The sequence below is a fragment of the Centruroides sculpturatus genome, unplaced genomic scaffold (genome assembly GCF_000671375.1).
Source record: "Centruroides sculpturatus isolate CEXI.00-Female unplaced genomic scaffold, Cexi_2.0 scaffold1718, whole genome shotgun sequence".
NCBI classification, from domain to species: domain Eukaryota; kingdom Metazoa; phylum Arthropoda; class Arachnida; order Scorpiones; family Buthidae; genus Centruroides; species Centruroides sculpturatus.
The window spans coordinates 114,486-133,493 of NW_019385829.1; the positions used below are offsets into that span (position 1 = coordinate 114,486).

Sequence of the window (19,008 nt, forward strand, 5' to 3'; positions counted from 1 at the left end):
TACAGTCGACCCCCCTATAAGATATAGATACGTTCCAATTTATTAGGAATCCGATTTCTTACAAGTCGTTCCAATCACAGCCCGACACGTGTCAAGTTTACGAACTACGGCTGATTGAAAGGTTTTCTTCCATAAAATTAATCGATTCTACACTAATCCAACTCAACATTTCCAAAATACGTATATTTTTTCGTAGTTTTATAGGAATCGTAATTATAGGGACCATAATTATAGGGGGGTCGACTGTAATTGCAAGATTTTAATTATATTTTTTTAAAGAAAAGCATAAATAGGATCGTCTTTAGTGTGTCCACATAAAAATTTAATTCATTATAATGTACAGAGATTTCTAAATATTCTCAATTAAAAAGTCCACCGTTGATTATTCTCGTATGTTAATTGGAAAGTTAATTGCAAACATCTAAAAACTCAATGTTTAAAAGTAATTTCAGTAAATTGTTTTACAACAAAGAAAAATTCTAAACTGATTACTCGTATTTTTCATGTTTAATTAAGCAATTAAATGCACAAGTTCATAGTTACTAATATTTTTTATTAAACTTAAATATGTTTGACAAATAAAAGCACTTAATTTATCAATTACATTTAGTTAAAATTTGTTCTCTTTCTTCCATTAGTCATTGCATAAACAAATTTGTTTTAGATTAGACAAATGAACTTTGGAGTTGTTTTTTACATTAGCCAACTTTTAATTAAAAGTTTGTTTCCTGAAATTAGTAGTGATTTATTTATTTTAAACAAAAGAGACTTTCTTTGATATAACTATTCCACTTACTTTACAGTTATAGAAAATATAACACTAGTAAAAATAAAAATTATTTTTCACCTTAAATGAAATTTTATTGTACACTTAAGTAAATGAAAGGTAATTATAGAATCAAATACCAAACATCAAAGTTATATCATTTTTCACAAAAGTAGATATACTGTATCTTTAATCATGATTATAATCATCTCTTTTGAATATTTACAAATACAAATCTTTAATTTATTTTTCCTATTACATATATATTACTATCTTAGTTATTTTTTGTTTTTAAAAATTACACAAATAATAAAATACTAAATTTTGTCTGTTCATTTGTTTAAGAAATATTATTATTGTTGCTTAAATAACATAATGTTACTGTATAACATAGTACTATATTTTAATATGATGAATATATAACTTTAGCTTTATCTTAGCTGTTACAAATTTTATCTTATTATAAGGTGATTATAATTCAATAGTTTTTTTCAGATTTGGGTTTTTTTGGGATAAGGCAAGCAACACAAGAGTGATCTGCCATATGGGATGCCTTCCAGCAAGACTTTCTGTAGGAAACTGGTTTCTATTTAGGTATTTGATACTTGGAGGAAACCTGGAAAACTTTACATGGCCAGCCAATTGGTCAGGTACAGAACAAACCTGAGAATAGCTACTAGTATTTGGTGTTTTATTCATTTGTAGTAGTATGAATAAACAGAAAATGAGATTATTTATCCCAAAATAATTATTTTATTTAACAAATAGATTATGTCCTATTAAAATAGATTGTTAGATGTATATTTAATTCTAATAAGAAAAAAAAAAGGATTTAAAAGAGTTAAATTAAACTAGAAATTAGCAGCAAAGTTTAAGATGAACAAACAACTAAATAAACAAAATTTAATAAATATAAATTACACATTATCTCATTGTAATAATTTAAATAATTGTCAAAGAAAATATAAACTTTTAAGTGCAAACATATATTAGTTGCAAAAGATTAAACTTATTGGGAAAAAGACAAAAGATATTGGGTTGATGCAAAAGTTTCTGGAATTTTCTAGACTTCTCAAGAATATTCAAAATTGTTCTCCAATAGATGTCATCTAAAAGTTTCTTGTGGGGTATGTAAATGAAGGGTTCTGAGATTCTGTACGGCAATACCAACTTGTTAAATATGTTAAGTTTGCCAATGCTTTCTCATGACCAAATTTGCACATGTTCACTTTACAATTATCAATTTGGTATAAAAGTATTGGCAAAATTGAATTTTATCACCATATGGTACAATTGTTTGGCAAGAATGTCATCTCCAAGTCTACAATCTATGTTTGGTTGAGTAAAATTAAATCTGGACAATATGAAATTGATGATAAGCTACACTCAAGAAGGCCTTCTATCATATTGGATGATGAACTATGGCAACTGGTGGAAGACAATCCATGCTCAACTACATAAGAAATGAGCAAGGCGGTTGTGACCAGTCCACAATAGTTTGTCCACAGATAAACATTTTATGCATTCTTCACAACAATGCAAGGCACCACACATGTCAAGGCTGACCTGACATTATCTCTGTAGTAGATAGGATAACACTAATGCAGGACCAGTACTACCATTTAGGCAAACTAGGAACCACCTAGGGAGCAAGCCATAAAGGGGCACAAAATTTCAAGCTATGCTTTATTCATACTTTACTAAAATATTAAATTAAATAGTGACATATGATTTAGGTATCAATTCTTTTTCCTTATACCTCATACATCACGCTATTTTACTATTGAACTCTTTGTTCTTTTTGTTCCTTACCTAAATAATTTGAACCAACCACTATTTAAAATTCAGTTAAGATAAATATTTTAAAACATTAACATTTTAAAATATTAAATTTCAGTATTTTATAACTTTTTGGTAAATGAATTATAACAAACGATTTTCAAATTAATTAAAAAAGGTTCTGTTTTTAGACGGATTACATATTGTATACTACTTTGTATATTATTAATAAAGCATGCCAAAATAATTTTTATTTTTTATATAAAAATTTTATTTTAAAAAATATCCAACTTGTAAAACAAGGGGCACACTTATAAACTTTGCCTGGGACACAAAATAACCTGGCACTAATACTTCACTAAAGTCTTGACCATCTTTTGGTATATCTGGGCATAGAAGGCATGCTACGAGCACATTGGCATGAACTTCTTTAAAGAAGAATGCTGTTCTTTAATTATAAAAATTTGGAAAAAGTGCTTGTAATATATTATGAAGCTAACTATGGGAAACAAAGAGAATAAAAAATATAAAGATAATTGTTTGTCTACTTTTGTGTTTGCATCATTCTGAATACATGCATTTTTGTTTGGAATACATTATGTTAAATAAAAAATTCACTGTCCTGATAAGTACGTTAATTGTTCATTGTGCAAATTTTGACCGCCTATTTTTTTTGTTTATAAAGCCTAAACGACGCAATTTAAGAGCTTATTTTAAGCGCCTAAAATGCCACTTTTAAGGGCCTATATGTCCGCTGTCTAGTAATAAGTCATATTAATATACAAAGTCCAATATAGGCAATGATATAATAAAGTAAGGACATAGAGGCAAAAGAATTAATATTTGTTTGATTTAGTCATCAATCCATTTATTGAGAAGAAGGAAATTATTTAATTAAATTCTAAAATCATCAAATGATGAATTATAATTTTGAAATTTTGTAATAAAAAGGCAATTATTTTCAAGAAACTTTTTAAAAATGAACAAGTTACCTAATAATGAATATATATATATTTTTAGATCGAATACATATTTTGTTTAATTAAACTTACAACTGTAGAATCAATACACAGGTGCTATATTTAAATACCTGCTATAATTACACTGAAATAATAACATTTCTATTTTTGGAACTATTTGAAAAATGTATGGCGAAAAATTCTAAATAAATGTGTTGCTAGGTAATGTTTCAGTTATTCTTTTATGTGTATGTATAATTGTATGTCCCTTTAAAAAAAAGAAAGAAAAATACAAAATGGCCAAACCTAGGAGATTGCCATCCTTTAACAGTCGGTGCATGACAATTTAATTCAGAAGCTGGATAATCTTCATCCTCTCCTGTTACTTGAACCACACTAAAATCAATTTTCTGTGGCATTATTAAACAATTCTTCGATAAACATTTCTAATGTAGAAAACGATGTTTACATCTTGCGAAACGACCACATGTTACAAATGTCGTCATAGTAACGCGCCTCGTTTTGATACGTCCAATTACAAGCGTTTCTGGTTACCACGTGACGAAAGAAATCCAATGGTAAAATGTTTGTTACTAAATCTAACGAAAAATCCCTATATTACAGGGGAAATTTATATATGTGTTATTTTAAAATTATAAATTATACAACATATACGAGAAATTGATTATAAATATTTCATTTTTAATACGAAAAATTATTTTTTAATAAAAATTTAAATTATAAACAAAATTGAATTATACAATATTTAGGGTAAAAGTTAGGGATATTCCTGAGCGTAAAATTCAAATTTAAAAATTTGATTTCTGTTTAGCCAGTAATCTCTTGTTGATTTTCTATGTTAGCATTTAGTTCATTTTTTATTGAAGTTTTATCCTCTGTAACGATCTCTGTAAGTTGAAATTGGTCGTAGTAAAATAATATACGCTTGTTTAATTTATATATTCCATTTTCTTAATTAAAACTTAGTGTGTGGGTATAAGTTACTTTTAGATAAATGGTATGTACACTGTATGTTAATAAATTAACTAAAAGTAACCTCTACTTGATTTTTTGCTGTTATGTATTAAATGGTGACTGATATTGCTAAATCTTTAAGTCTGTTGTATTTATAAACATTAAGAATACCTTAATTAATTATCTTACATCAAAATCTTTATTCTCTTTTAATAGTTAATCAACGTTTTCAACAAATTAAGTAAAAATACGTACTGATTTACTGTAAATTTGATTATAAATTTTTTACAATATTTAATGTTTCAGTTTTTAGCAGATTTATTACTTTCTGTATTAAATTATATATTAACAAATTTTTTTCTAATTTCATATGATTAACTGAAAGACTTGAATATTTTCTTATCCAGGTTGAAGTTTACCTTGGTAGTCCCAATGGCCATACTTCGGTTAGGTTAGTTTACATTTTTAGTGGATGTTTCCTTTTTTCTTTTTAGGTATTCCTTTCGTCTGTCTACTAAAAATGTAGTTAACCCAACCTAACCAAACCAACATAAGCTAACCGAAGCACGGCCATTGGGACTACCAAGGTAAACTTCAATCCTTATCCATATACATTTAACTTTTAATTTTAATTAATTGTATGGTACATACATTACCAAATTATGTTTTATTTCAGAGAAAATTCTATTTCTGAGCTGTTTCTGGAAAATCCTGGGGCGGTTTATTAGCTGTTATAATGCTTTGAAAATTATATATTTGCTCCATTTTATTTAAAATGAAAATAATTTTTCTGGATTAAATCTATATTTAAACTTTATTTTTAAACTCTATTTTTATCTTTACATATCAAAACTTTCAACTTTATGTTGGAAATTTTACTTTCAAATAATCACAAAATGTTTATTTGACCATATTTATGAACCTATATCATGGGTGCTGCATTATCTATATCATTATAATCTATGGCGTGCATTTCCAAAGTGGAATGTTGGGATAAATCATTTGGCATGTATGGCATGTAACGTATCCTATGAATTCAGTTTATCATCTTTCTTTTTCAATCAGCCTTTCAGTTTGTCACTTGATTATTTTTTTTTTCAATTAGCTTTTTTATGTTTGTTCTAATTAAAGAATATTTACTTCATTTCTTTTAATATTGTTTTTCAAGTTCTAAAATTTTGGTGAACACAAACGTTTTTAAAGATGCTTACTATGTGGCATGAGGATTCAAAAAAGTTTGCCATCCCTGCTATATGGGCTTATAAATATGGCTGAAAAACATTTTGTGATGATTATAAATAATTATATCTGACAAGGGCTCATAAATAGGGTCAAAAAATGTTTTATGACAATTGTAAATAAAAACACCTGATGAGTGTTCATAAATAGGACCAAAAAACATTTTGTGATAATTATAATAAAATTTCCACCATAAAGGTGGAAGTCTTGATACTTAGAGAGCTGGAGAAGAATGAATAAATTTTCTTTAAATATTTGATTATTTAAGGACATTTTAAGTTTGAAATTAAAATTCTCTATAAGATAATTAAATTAATATGCTCTAATTTCTTTTCTTCATACTTTAATGACTGAGGAAAGATTATAAAACAATTTTAACTTTCATATATATGTATTATGTGTGTTTAAGGAAGACTTTTAAACACAGATTATTGATAAAAATTATCCAGTGCTTTTGCTTCTTTGTGTATTAAATTGAGGAACAGTGGGATTTTGACACTGTTTTTTTTCTTTTATCAATGGGAGAATTGCTCATGAGCATTGACAAAACAACTAATTACTGCATCTTTAATGGTAGGATTTTAGAATGGTAACGTTTTGACTTTCAATTTTCAACCTGAGGACAGTCAGTTAACTGAGTCAAAAAATTAGTATTCTTCTAAAATTCTACTGTTAGAGGTGCAGTAATTAGTCCAATAAGTTACCACAATGACTAATATATCATCTTCATTTATAAAAGAAGAAAATTAAGTTGCAATGTCACTGCCATCAACGGAAATCCATCAGAAACATCCAGAACAGGACAACAGTTTGAAGAATGTATTTGCAAATGCTGATAATTAGCTCAAATAAAGTGAAAAAATATTTTGAAATGAAATCTCAGCTTGTACCATTTTAAATTAAAATTTTACAAAGTTAAATGTTTTTAAAATAAACTATGTTAACTTTTATTTTAGCCATTTAAACTTTGAATAATTTTGTAAATAGTAAACAAATGTAGGCCTGTTATTTATATTATATATATTTTATTTATGTATTACTATGTTGCGTCAAGCTTTTTTTTTTTCTTATTAAAGTCATTATTATTTTAAATAGATTTTTACATTTATATTGTATTTTTATACTGCTTACCTATTTTATTCATCCATTAAACTAACAAAATTGTTATCTATTGATCTGTCCCATCATTCTTACCAGATAAATTTTATATACACTTTCCAGGAAACAGAGTAAAATTTCAAAAAAGTTTTATCTTATTTCTCGTCGTAAATCATCATCCTTCGATTTTTATCTTGTATAGAATTTCATAGCACAAGTATTACATTTTATGATAAATTTGCATCATTGTAAAGATATATTGATCATTCATTTTTATATTATATATCTTACTTCTGATGTTTTTAGAATAGGGTGATATTGACCCCTGGTTTTCAGATTTCCAAGTAAAAAATTTTAATGACTTCTCTTAACACATTCTATGCATATTGTTTTAAGAAATAAAATAATTTTTAAATTCTAAAAATCTTGTATAAGAAATTTATACTTTTATATAGATAAGTCTATTAATGACATTTAAAAATTTTTATTTACTGAATTTCTTATCATTATAATTATTCTGTTTTTATTTTATTAAGAATTGAGCAATGGGAATTTTCAATAGCAAGGAATGGAATGATATGCTAGAAGTGACCAATTCAAATCCCTCTAATTCTACTGTCACACCTAACAAGTACTTCATTGGTATTGATCCACGTTCTCCATCTGAAGGATTTGACAGAACACCTATACAGGTATTTAAAATAAGAGGATTTTAATATTTGATTGACAAAAGCATTCTATCTTTATATTCAAATTATATCTACAAAGTTTAAGGTTGAAAGATGTCAAATTTTATTTTATTTTTTTCCTTATTGTGGATTACAAATAATATCAACATACAGCTCACATTATTACATATTCTTGTTTTCTATAATGGTTGAATGTGGTTAAAGTTTTTGAAAATATTTTTATATTTTTTATAAAAATAAGATCTATTAATGATAGAAAAAGTTAGATAACTTACATTATGACTGTGCAAAAACATATAGCATGATATATAATTACTTACAAAACTTTTATTATACCATCATATTCTAAGTCTGCTTCTTCTTTTATTGAAACATTATTTATGAAAAAATTTAACATTCAATGTTTGTTTTAACCCAAAGTTCACAGACCATGAACCATGTGGTCTGCAAACTAACCTAATCATTTTTCTAAAATGAATTCTATGCTGTTCAGCCAGAGAAAAGAACATTCTCACACATTTCAGTAGGCTCACCAACATCTGGCCCAATCAACCATACTATAAAGTTTTTATGTAAACAAAAAATATGAAATACAGTGGGTGATTGGTTAACGAACATGATCTGTTCCATGACTTTGTTCGTTAATCGATTATCAATTTACCATAGATTTTTATGGGAATTTGATTAATTCGTTCTGGAGACTCCAAAAAATAAAAAAATATATACTTTTTTTATTTTTTGGATACAGGTAACCCCCGTATAACACAGCACTTCTATAGCACAAATTCACTCTAACACGGTTTGAGAATTGGGACCATCNTTAAAACTTTTGTATCCTAGAAATTTATGACAACTATACATAAGTAAATTATCATCAATCAATGTTATAAAAATTATAAGAAAAATGATCTCACCTGGTTGCACAGATTTAACCTATTTACATAATTCTGATATAAAACGAATTTGATAAAAGTTCCTGGCACATCAACAATAACTGATTTTAATTCTCTAGCCTTATAATCAGTAATTGAATTATCCAATAAAGCAAATTCACTGAAATGTTTTTTTTTTCATTAATAGAACTATTCAATTATTTATGTATTTTAAAAATTATGAAATTTCATTACCCAAGATATCTCCATTTTACATTTGTAGGTGCCTCAGGCATTCCTTTTGAAACATCTCCTGCACTTAATTCTATTTTGCTAGCTAATTTATAAAATCCAAATAAATTATTATCAAAACAGAATAAGGATTAAAAATAGATATAAATTGTCATTATTTTTAAAATTAGTAAGAAATATATAATTTAATTATAGATTCTGAACATATAAGATTTATAATTATGAGTACAGAATTCAAAACACTATATGGGAGACTGGAAAGACTCCAACTGTTAAAATATACCCACCGAGGAGTCTTAATTAATTTCGAATATTTATAATATTTATACAATAATATTTAAGGTGAAAATTTCTGACTAATATTTCCAGATTGGAAATGTTAGTTAGAAATCTTCAAATCAAAATATTCCAAAATGCAAGAACAATGTTCTATTTTGGAATATTCTGATCAGATCTCCATTTGCACATCAAAAACATTAGTAGGAATTTTTTACATTAAATATTACTGAAAATTAATTAAGTATTCTTGGTAGATGTATTTTATGAGCATGGAAATTATTTATTTTGAATACAGATAGCTTAATTATATTAATTATAGAAGAATTTAAATGTAACAATACAATTAATTTTAATTAATACATATTTTCAAAATCATATGTTAAAATTAATTCAATTATTTTATATATTAAAAACATATATCTGAAATAACAATCAAAACAATTAATTAATAAAGCAGACAAAATAATTAAAGATATGTTTTATTTCACTTATTACATTAAAAACTATTTAAATATATACATATTTATATGTGATGATATTACATTATTGAATTACTTTTACAGTAAATTGTTTCTTAAAAAAATAATTAGTAGCATGAATTACTTTTCTGATAATTTTAAAGGCTTAAATCCTATAAATTTCTAATGATCTATATCCCAGCATTCTAATTATCTTTTCATGTACTGCTTAATTATTACTATTATTTTAACAATAACACACCATCAACTACAGTAAATAATTGGGCTGTAATTTGGCAATAATAATAGTAAATTACAAATAAATTTGGCCCTAGAGGGAAGCACTAGGTATTAAATTTAATAATTATAATTTAATTAAATAATTTTAGACTAAACTGGAAAAAATAACTGGCCCAAAATGGGACTCGAACCTGCAACTGTTACTTACTGTGAAGATGCATTGCCAGTTATGCTACCCAGACCTCCAGTCCAATCTCTTCTTCCAGTATATTTAACATTAAGATATAACCATCATCAGTTACTACAGTGCCGACTGGGGACACATTCAGCGCCCTTGTCCTGTAAAGTTTAGTCTAAAATTATTTAATTAAATTATAATTATTGAATTTAATACGAGATGGCACGCAATGCCTCCCTCTAGGGCCAAATTTATTTGTAATTTATTATTATTATTGCCAAATTATAGCCCAATGATTTACGAGAGCTGATGATGTGTTATCACAATATATCAGGTTTAGTAAAGTTGTTTATATTATTTTAACTCCAAATACTTTTATTGGAGTAAAATCAAATGAATTGTATAAACACTTGAGCTGATGTTACTGAAAATAGAAAGCTCTAATGAGATGAAATAAAAAAACAAATTATAAAAGTCTTTAAGCAAATGTTTTCACTTAACCAAGGTTCTTCACAAGGAGGAACAAAGATTCAAAATAGAATATATTTTAAATAAATTAAGTTTTTAAAAAGTGTAAAAGAGTGTAAAAGATTATTTTATCTTTTACAATGGTAAACAATAAACAAAATAAATAAACAAGAAAATGTTATGTGAGAGGAAAAAAAAAAAATGTTTTCAAATATCACTGTTTGCCAATGTTAATCTTACAATATGGCTAATAACATAAAAATACAAAAAGTAATTTTGTTTTTAATGTTCTAATATTTTAAAAAACTATTCTTTAATGTAAAGATGAAGTTGCAGATACCATATAGATTTTTGTGTTGCTTTTTGTATTTATTACTTCACTTCTATAGTAACCGAATTGTATAACTGACAATGAACAGTCTATGTTTGCAAAAGTAGTAAAATGTTAAGAATTGTTGAATTTTATGTTTTTAATCCATAAAAATATTATTATTTTGAGTGATTATCATCTATATAAATTGCATAATTTTACAAATGATTTATTTAAAGACTATAATTATTTTAAAATTATATATCTATGCAAATTATGCAAACAATTCCTAAGTAAAATTTATTGTAAAGAATGAACATGAAAAGCATTTGTGACCATTTTCACAGTATATGAAGACTACAAAGAAATGTCTTAAAACTTTTGTATCCTAGAAATTTATGACAACAAATAATTTTCCTTACTTTTAAAAAATTACAATAATTCTAAAATCAAAAGAATAAATAAAATCTATCTCATAAATCAAGTAAGACAATTAATCTTAAAAAATGATAATTTTCCATTATCATAACTTTCCTGCAAGATAGATGTCTTATAGGTGAGTTGACATTTAAGTTATTTTTCTTGCAAGAAGGTTATCATTGTGAAACTGTATCAAGTTTTTTGATTGATTATCTCATTTAATTTATGAAATGTGGATATCATTATTCTTTATCATTTCTCTTATTTCATCATGAAAAAGATGCTTTCCTATTGATTTTTGTAAATTTGATCATATGAATTTTTAAAAAGTCAGAAAAATTATCTATGAAAAATCAGTTATTCTTCATTTAAATTTGAAATTATAAAAATGTATCCTACATTTTATTTTAAACAATTTTTCAGTGCAGTAAAAAAAATTTTTTTTTTCATTTCTTTCATACAAAGATAATTTTTAAGTTTTTAAGAACTTAAGAAATATTTTTTAAAGTAAAATATAATTCTAAAAACATTTAAATTATTATGTTATATGATAAAGAGATGAATAAAAGCAAATTCCAATTGCATGTAGCAAAAAAGTGATATACTGTATATTGCATTAAAAATATTAATAAATTTTCCAAATAGAAAAATATTTATAAAATTGCTTCATTTTTAACCTTATGTTAAATTTAAAAGATGACTTTAAACATTTCTATATATAATAAAAATTTCTTAAAATACTTTTAATTTAATGATTATTAAAACTATCATATAATTCTTATTACTTTTATTATAATTATTACATAATATTAAATTATATATATTTAAATAAATACCTATTAAGTAAGGATGTGATAAAATTTGTATTTTTGTTATTCTTGCCTTGTATTCAAGTTGTATAATTACTTCTTGTGGGTAAGGACAAAATCTAAAATATTTTGAAAAAAAATATATACATATATAAATATAAATTTATAACATTAGATTATGTAAGGCTTGCCATAGTTTAGAAGAGGAAAAATAAGATTTATAAATCAGTATATCAAATATTGGTTTCTTCATAAATAAAGTTAAAAAAGATTTGTATAACATTAAAATGAAAGCTTTTTTTAGAAAATATGCATTATATGACTATTATCGATTATAAAAGCCATAGATATTTTAATTTTAAAATTTTTAACTGAAAAAAAAAAATGTTAATATAAGAATTTTGAATTTTATATATTCACTAGCTGCAAGGACCCTCTTCGCTGGGTTTTTATTTGTGGGCAAAAAGTAACGATAGTGAAGATTAAGATAATTACATTATAACCAATCTTACCCATTTTCACAGAATGCAAGAATTAGGTCCCCCGTTTCCAGACTAATTAGAGAATTTTTACATCCAGTCAAACAAACTATTTTCAATTTGATCAATTTTCTGGAACATTTACAATCGTTCTATAATTGAACCAATTCAAATTCGAAAATTTTTAAAATCGAAATAGAAAATCTTCCACTTTCAACCACTTTCAAGCCCATATCTCCCGCACCCTTATAGCTATCGAGATGCAACCACNGGGCGGTTTATTAGCTGTTATAATGCTTTGAAAATTATATATTTGCTCCATTTTATTTAAAATGAAAATAATTTTTCTGGATTAAATCTATATTTAAACTTTATTTTTAAACTCTATTTTTATCTTTACATATCAAAACTTTCAACTTTATGTTGGAAATTTTACTTTCAAATAATCACAAAATGTTTATTTGACCATATTTATGAACCTATATCATGGGTGCTGCATTATCTATATCATTATAATCTATGGCGTGCATTTCCAAAGTGGAATGTTGGGATAAATCATTTGGCATGTATGGCATGTAACGTATCCTATGAATTCAGTTTATCATCTTTCTTTTTCAATCAGCCTTTCAGTTTGTCACTTGATTATTTTTTTTTTCAATTAGCTTTTTTATGTTTGTTCTAATTAAAGAATATTTACTTCATTTCTTTTAATATTGTTTTTCAAGTTCTAAAATTTTGGTGAACACAAACGTTTTTAAAGATGCTTACTATGTGGCATGAGGATTCAAAAAAGTTTGCCATCCCTGCTATATGGGCTTATAAATATGGCTGAAAAACATTTTGTGATGATTATAAATAATTATATCTGACAAGGGCTCATAAATAGGGTCAAAAAATGTTTTATGACAATTGTAAATAAAAACACCTGATGAGTGTTCATAAATAGGACCAAAAAACATTTTGTGATAATTATAATAAAATTTCCACCATAAAGGTGGAAGTCTTGATACTTAGAGAGCTGGAGAAGAATGAATAAATTTTCTTTAAATATTTGATTATTTAAGGACATTTTAAGTTTGAAATTAAAATTCTCTATAAGATAATTAAATTAATATGCTCTAATTTCTTTTCTTCATACTTTAATGACTGAGGAAAGATTATAAAACAATTTTAACTTTCATATATATGTATTATGTGTGTTTAAGGAAGACTTTTAAACACAGATTATTGATAAAAATTATCCAGTGCTTTTGCTTCTTTGTGTATTAAATTGAGGAACAGTGGGATTTTGACACTGTTTTTTTTCTTTTATCAATGGGAGAATTGCTCATGAGCATTGACAAAACAACTAATTACTGCATCTTTAATGGTAGGATTTTAGAATGGTAACGTTTTGACTTTCAATTTTCAACCTGAGGACAGTCAGTTAACTGAGTCAAAAAATTAGTATTCTTCTAAAATTCTACTGTTAGAGGTGCAGTAATTAGTCCAATAAGTTACCACAATGACTAATATATCATCTTCATTTATAAAAGAAGAAAATTAAGTTGCAATGTCACTGCCATCAACGGAAATCCATCAGAAACATCCAGAACAGGACAACAGTTTGAAGAATGTATTTGCAAATGCTGATAATTAGCTCAAATAAAGTGAAAAAATATTTTGAAATGAAATCTCAGCTTGTACCATTTTAAATTAAAATTTTACAAAGTTAAATGTTTTTAAAATAAACTATGTTAACTTTTATTTTAGCCATTTAAACTTTGAATAATTTTGTAAATAGTAAACAAATGTAGGCCTGTTATTTATATTATATATATTTTATTTATGTATTACTATGTTGCGTCAAGCTTTTTTTTTTTCTTATTAAAGTCATTATTATTTTAAATAGATTTTTACATTTATATTGTATTTTTATACTGCTTACCTATTTTATTCATCCATTAAACTAACAAAATTGTTATCTATTGATCTGTCCCATCATTCTTACCAGATAAATTTTATATACACTTTCCAGGAAACAGAGTAAAATTTCAAAAAAGTTTTATCTTATTTCTCGTCGTAAATCATCATCCTTCGATTTTTATCTTGTATAGAATTTCATAGCACAAGTATTACATTTTATGATAAATTTGCATCATTGTAAAGATATATTGATCATTCATTTTTATATTATATATCTTACTTCTGATGTTTTTAGAATAGGGTGATATTGACCCCTGGTTTTCAGATTTCCAAGTAAAAAATTTTAATGACTTCTCTTAACACATTCTATGCATATTGTTTTAAGAAATAAAATAATTTTTAAATTCTAAAAATCTTGTATAAGAAATTTATACTTTTATATAGATAAGTCTATTAATGACATTTAAAAATTTTTATTTACTGAATTTCTTATCATTATAATTATTCTGTTTTTATTTTATTAAGAATTGAGCAATGGGAATTTTCAATAGCAAGGAATGGAATGATATGCTAGAAGTGACCAATTCAAATCCCTCTAATTCTACTGTCACACCTAACAAGTACTTCATTGGTATTGATCCACGTTCTCCATCTGAAGGATTTGACAGAACACCTATACAGGTATTTAAAATAAGAGGATTTTAATATTTGATTGACAAAAGCATTCTATCTTTATATTCAAATTATATCTACAAAGTTTAAGGTTGAAAGATGTCAAATTTTATTTTATTTTTTTCCTTATTGTGGATTACAAATAATATCAACATACAGCTCACATTATTACATATTCTTGTTTTCTATAATGGTTGAATGTGGTTAAAGTTTTTGAAAATATTTTTATATTTTTTATAAAAATAAGATCTATTAATGATAGAAAAAGTTAGATAACTTACATTATGACTGTGCAAAAACATATAGCATGATATATAATTACTTACAAAACTTTTATTATACCATCATATTCTAAGTCTGCTTCTTCTTTTATTGAAACATTATTTATGAAAAAATTTAACATTCAATGTTTGTTTTAACCCAAAGTTCACAGACCATGAACCATGTGGTCTGCAAACTAACCTAATCATTTTTCTAAAATGAATTCTATGCTGTTCAGCCAGAGAAAAGAACATTCTCACACATTTCAGTAGGCTCACCAACATCTGGCCCAATCAACCATACTATAAAGTTTTTATGTAAACAAAAAATATGAAATACAGTGGGTGATTGGTTAACGAACATGATCTGTTCCATGACTTTGTTCGTTAATCGATTATCAATTTACCATAGATTTTTATGGGAATTTGATTAATTCGTTCTGGAGACTCCAAAAAATAAAAAAATATATACTTTTTTTATTTTTTGGATACAGGTAACCCCCGTATAACACAGCACTTCTATAGCACAAATTCACTCTAACACGGTTTGAGAATTGGGACCATCCCCGTATAACATGGTACTGTTATAGCACGGATTCACTCTGACACGGTTCGAGAATTGGGTAAAACGCTCGTACAACGTGAAATGTAATAAATATTTACATACTTATATACTAATAGTTCACAAAAATTATTATTTTCGTGTACTATTAGTACTTAAGTATGTAAATTTTCTTTTCTTGCCTTCTGTCCATACACATGGTCCTTCTCAAAACTTGCTTCAATGTTGCCAGGTCTCGACGCTTCTGCTTTTGATGTTGCCAGATGTTTTTCCCTTATTCCATACTTGCTTTATTCTTCATAAGTGCTTAGCATCATATAAGGAAATTTATAAAGATCTTTTAACTAGAAGCAAGCAATCTAAAATTACATACTTTTTGCAAAAGGTAAAGCAGAAAAATGCAGATAATGCAGAAAAATGCTCAGAGGATAAGGATAACTTGCCAAAAAGAAAATGCTCTCGGTTAATAGTGCTTTTAGTGATGATGAAGAAAACATTGTTTAATTTAAATAAAGATATTTATCTTAATTATGAAAATATAATAGCATGTTTTTTAATTTTTGGAATCTAACCTTTCTTTTCGTACTAGTTCTTTGTTTCGTATAACATGGATTCACATAACACGGCAATTTTTTGGAACGTAACTCCCGTGTTATACGGGAGTTACCTGTATTTTATTTTTATATTTTTTATTTATTATGTTTATTTATATGTAATAGTAAAAATACACATATATGCAATCTTGCATTTTATTAGTCATGTTTTTTTCATTTGTGGGGTTAAAGAATCTGTCCAATGTTGATTGCTTTTCTCTCTTCTTCAAGATTTTTCTGAAGTAATTAATAGCATTGTAATTGTAGATATCCCTAAGCCTATTAACAGTCATCCTGATTTGGATGCCATTCTAAGACCGTCATTCTGACATCATCCCACTTCAAAAAAAGTGTTTAATAGCAGATATCAACATTAATTCTCTTTTTCAGAAGAAAACATATCTCATCAAATTTCTTGGTGTTCTTCATTCAAGAGTTCTTGGCGTTCTTCTGTCATCAGATCAATTTCAGGTTCCATTACGAGCTCTTCAATGTTATTTATTTCTCAGATGTGATTTTTGTTACTCCTTTAGCTGCTTGAGTTGATACTTGATTACACTGTATTTTTCTTAGAGAAGATTGAACTGCGGCCTACTGTAGACCTGTTCAAGCCATACTGCCCAGCAACAACAGACATCAGACATCTGCCCACTCTCTACCTGTGATATTATACTCTCATCTTTCGAAAATAAAAACCGACGCAAAACTTAACGAGTGCCCCGCCCGACAGTCTCGTGAATACTATAAAAAAATTGTTTCTGTCAGAAAAATAAAAGGCTGGAATTACAAAGGAGAGTTTCAAAGTTTGGAGGAATACTATCTGATCAGTATATACCGGGTTGAGCGTTGATGTCAACGTCTCCCGCACTCCAAAAAGTTTCAAATTGTTGTCTGAAGACAAGGAAAGACCAATCGGTATTCATTATTTTACATCACTTCTTGTGTTTGTTCTGTGAGGTTCGAAAAAGATTTTTATGTTCTTGTCCAAACATAAAAATCTTTCGCGAAAGTGTTTATCTAATTTGTTCATTAACTGATCACCCACTGTAATAGTATTTATTTTACAGGACAGTATTATTAAGTACAGTAATAATAATGTGTTACAATCATTTTCATAAAACATGCAGTTATTCTATGGATAATACTTCACAGTCTTGGATAATACTTGCAGGCATCTGGCTTGTTTTTGCTGAAAATTTTCTTTAAAATGTCGTCACATACTGTACTGTAAAAATTACAATCAAAAAATAAATCACATAAGCGATACACTGAAATGCCTTATCATCAGTCTCCATGTTATCTGGCTCAGATGTCTACCAAATTAAGCCATATAATTGTGAGTCTACTGTACATGTCTCTTACATTAGGTTACTGGATAGACAAAATATTTTGGTACCAAATCTAACATTACCTAAAGTTATATTTACAGGATAAGTAGTGGGTAGGTGGTGCATTATTTATTTGTGATTCAATTTGTGAGCTGCAAATCAAAAACTTTGAAAACCATTGTTCTAACTTAGTCTTAATGATAGTTCATTATATGTAATCAATTTTTGTATTGTTGAATATAGGTAGAACAAACTCCTACATGTAATAAAGAAAAGTTAACTTTACCGGCTTTGGAAAAAATAAAGAGAGAATCCTATTACCATAATAAAGAAAATTTTAACTTGTCAGAAGATCCTAGATCTCCTTCAATCAATGTAACTAGAACTCCAATAGAAGAAAATCCAGGCAAGTTAAAAAAAAATTATAGTTTAATATAAATTTTTGTTTAAATTTATTATTTTTTTTAATTGTGATTTATTATCAATAACAACACAATTTTTTAATATCAAAAATAAATAATAATGATATTGATACAACCCAAACAGTTTTTTAATGATCAGACTGTATTAATAACAATAAAACTGCTACTTGTTTTAGTACTTGATTAGTTTCTTTTGTTGGAAATATTTAACAGAATTAATTAAAGTTATGGAGTTATCTGAAGTTCATTTGCATTTTAGATTTACCATTTCCATATTGTTATTAGAATCCTAATTATTTGAGATAACGTGAACTTCAAGACACCTCAGATAATATGGAATATTTGACACAAAATGCTGTAATAAAATGCAAGAATATTATTTTAAAATCAAATTTTTGACAATTACAATTAAAATTTGTTTAAACTTCTTAAAATTCATATCATCTTGAGAAATCATTAGAGTAAATTATTTGTAAAACTTCTAGATCTTCTTTTGAGCATCAAACATTATCCAAACAAGATTTGTGAAACAAATGGTACTGTAGTATGTTCTCTAGTCTTTTATGGAAAAAGTACTCATCTATAATTCATATTGGTTAAATCAGTGGTTCCCAACCTTTTTTCATTAGCGTACCCCGTGACATGTCATATCTCTAGATTGTACCCCGTGACATGTCATATCTCTAGATTGTACCCCGTGACATGTCATATCTCTAGATTGTACCCCTCATTTAAGAAATTTAGTGAGTAACCGTATTGTTAATTTTACATATTGTAACTTTAAATTAAAGAAAAAAAAAAAACTAAAAGAAAAAATGTATAATAAAGTTGTGATTGTTTCAAGGAACATTATTTATCTAATAATTTTTTAATACTATTAGTTTGTGATACATAATATATTATTTTTTCTGCCATAATAACTAACTTTTTTCTGTACCCCTAAACAACCTATCGCGTACCCCTAGGGGTACGCGTACCACAGGTTGGGAATCGCTG

General features: G+C 26.4%; 2 protein-coding genes across 2 annotated transcripts in view; one reads left to right on the forward strand and one right to left on the reverse strand.

Moving 5' to 3' along the window:
* Positions 1–11,914, reverse strand: part of LOC111642388 (centrosomal protein of 104 kDa-like) — a 48,136-nt gene extending 36,222 nt beyond the window's left edge. The window contains exons 1-3 of the mRNA XM_023388734.1: positions 11,819–11,914; positions 8,633–8,714; positions 8,420–8,558 (exon numbers count right to left, since the gene is read on the reverse strand). Of these exons, the coding sequence (XP_023244502.1) occupies positions 8,420–8,558; positions 8,633–8,673 (180 nt within the window). The 5' untranslated portion in view covers positions 8,674–8,714; positions 11,819–11,914. The remainder of the gene's footprint in view (positions 1–8,419; positions 8,559–8,632; positions 8,715–11,818) is intronic.
* Positions 11,915–14,703: 2,789 nt separating this feature from the next.
* Positions 14,704–18,000, forward strand: LOC111642383 (cell division cycle-associated protein 3-like; the record flags this gene model as incomplete). The annotated part of the gene is made up of 2 exons (XM_023388725.1): positions 14,704–14,856; positions 17,834–18,000. Coding segments are annotated over exons 1-2 (314 nt in total), but the record flags the coding sequence as incomplete, so codon positions are not given.
* Between the last annotated feature and the right edge of the window lie 1,008 nt (positions 18,001–19,008).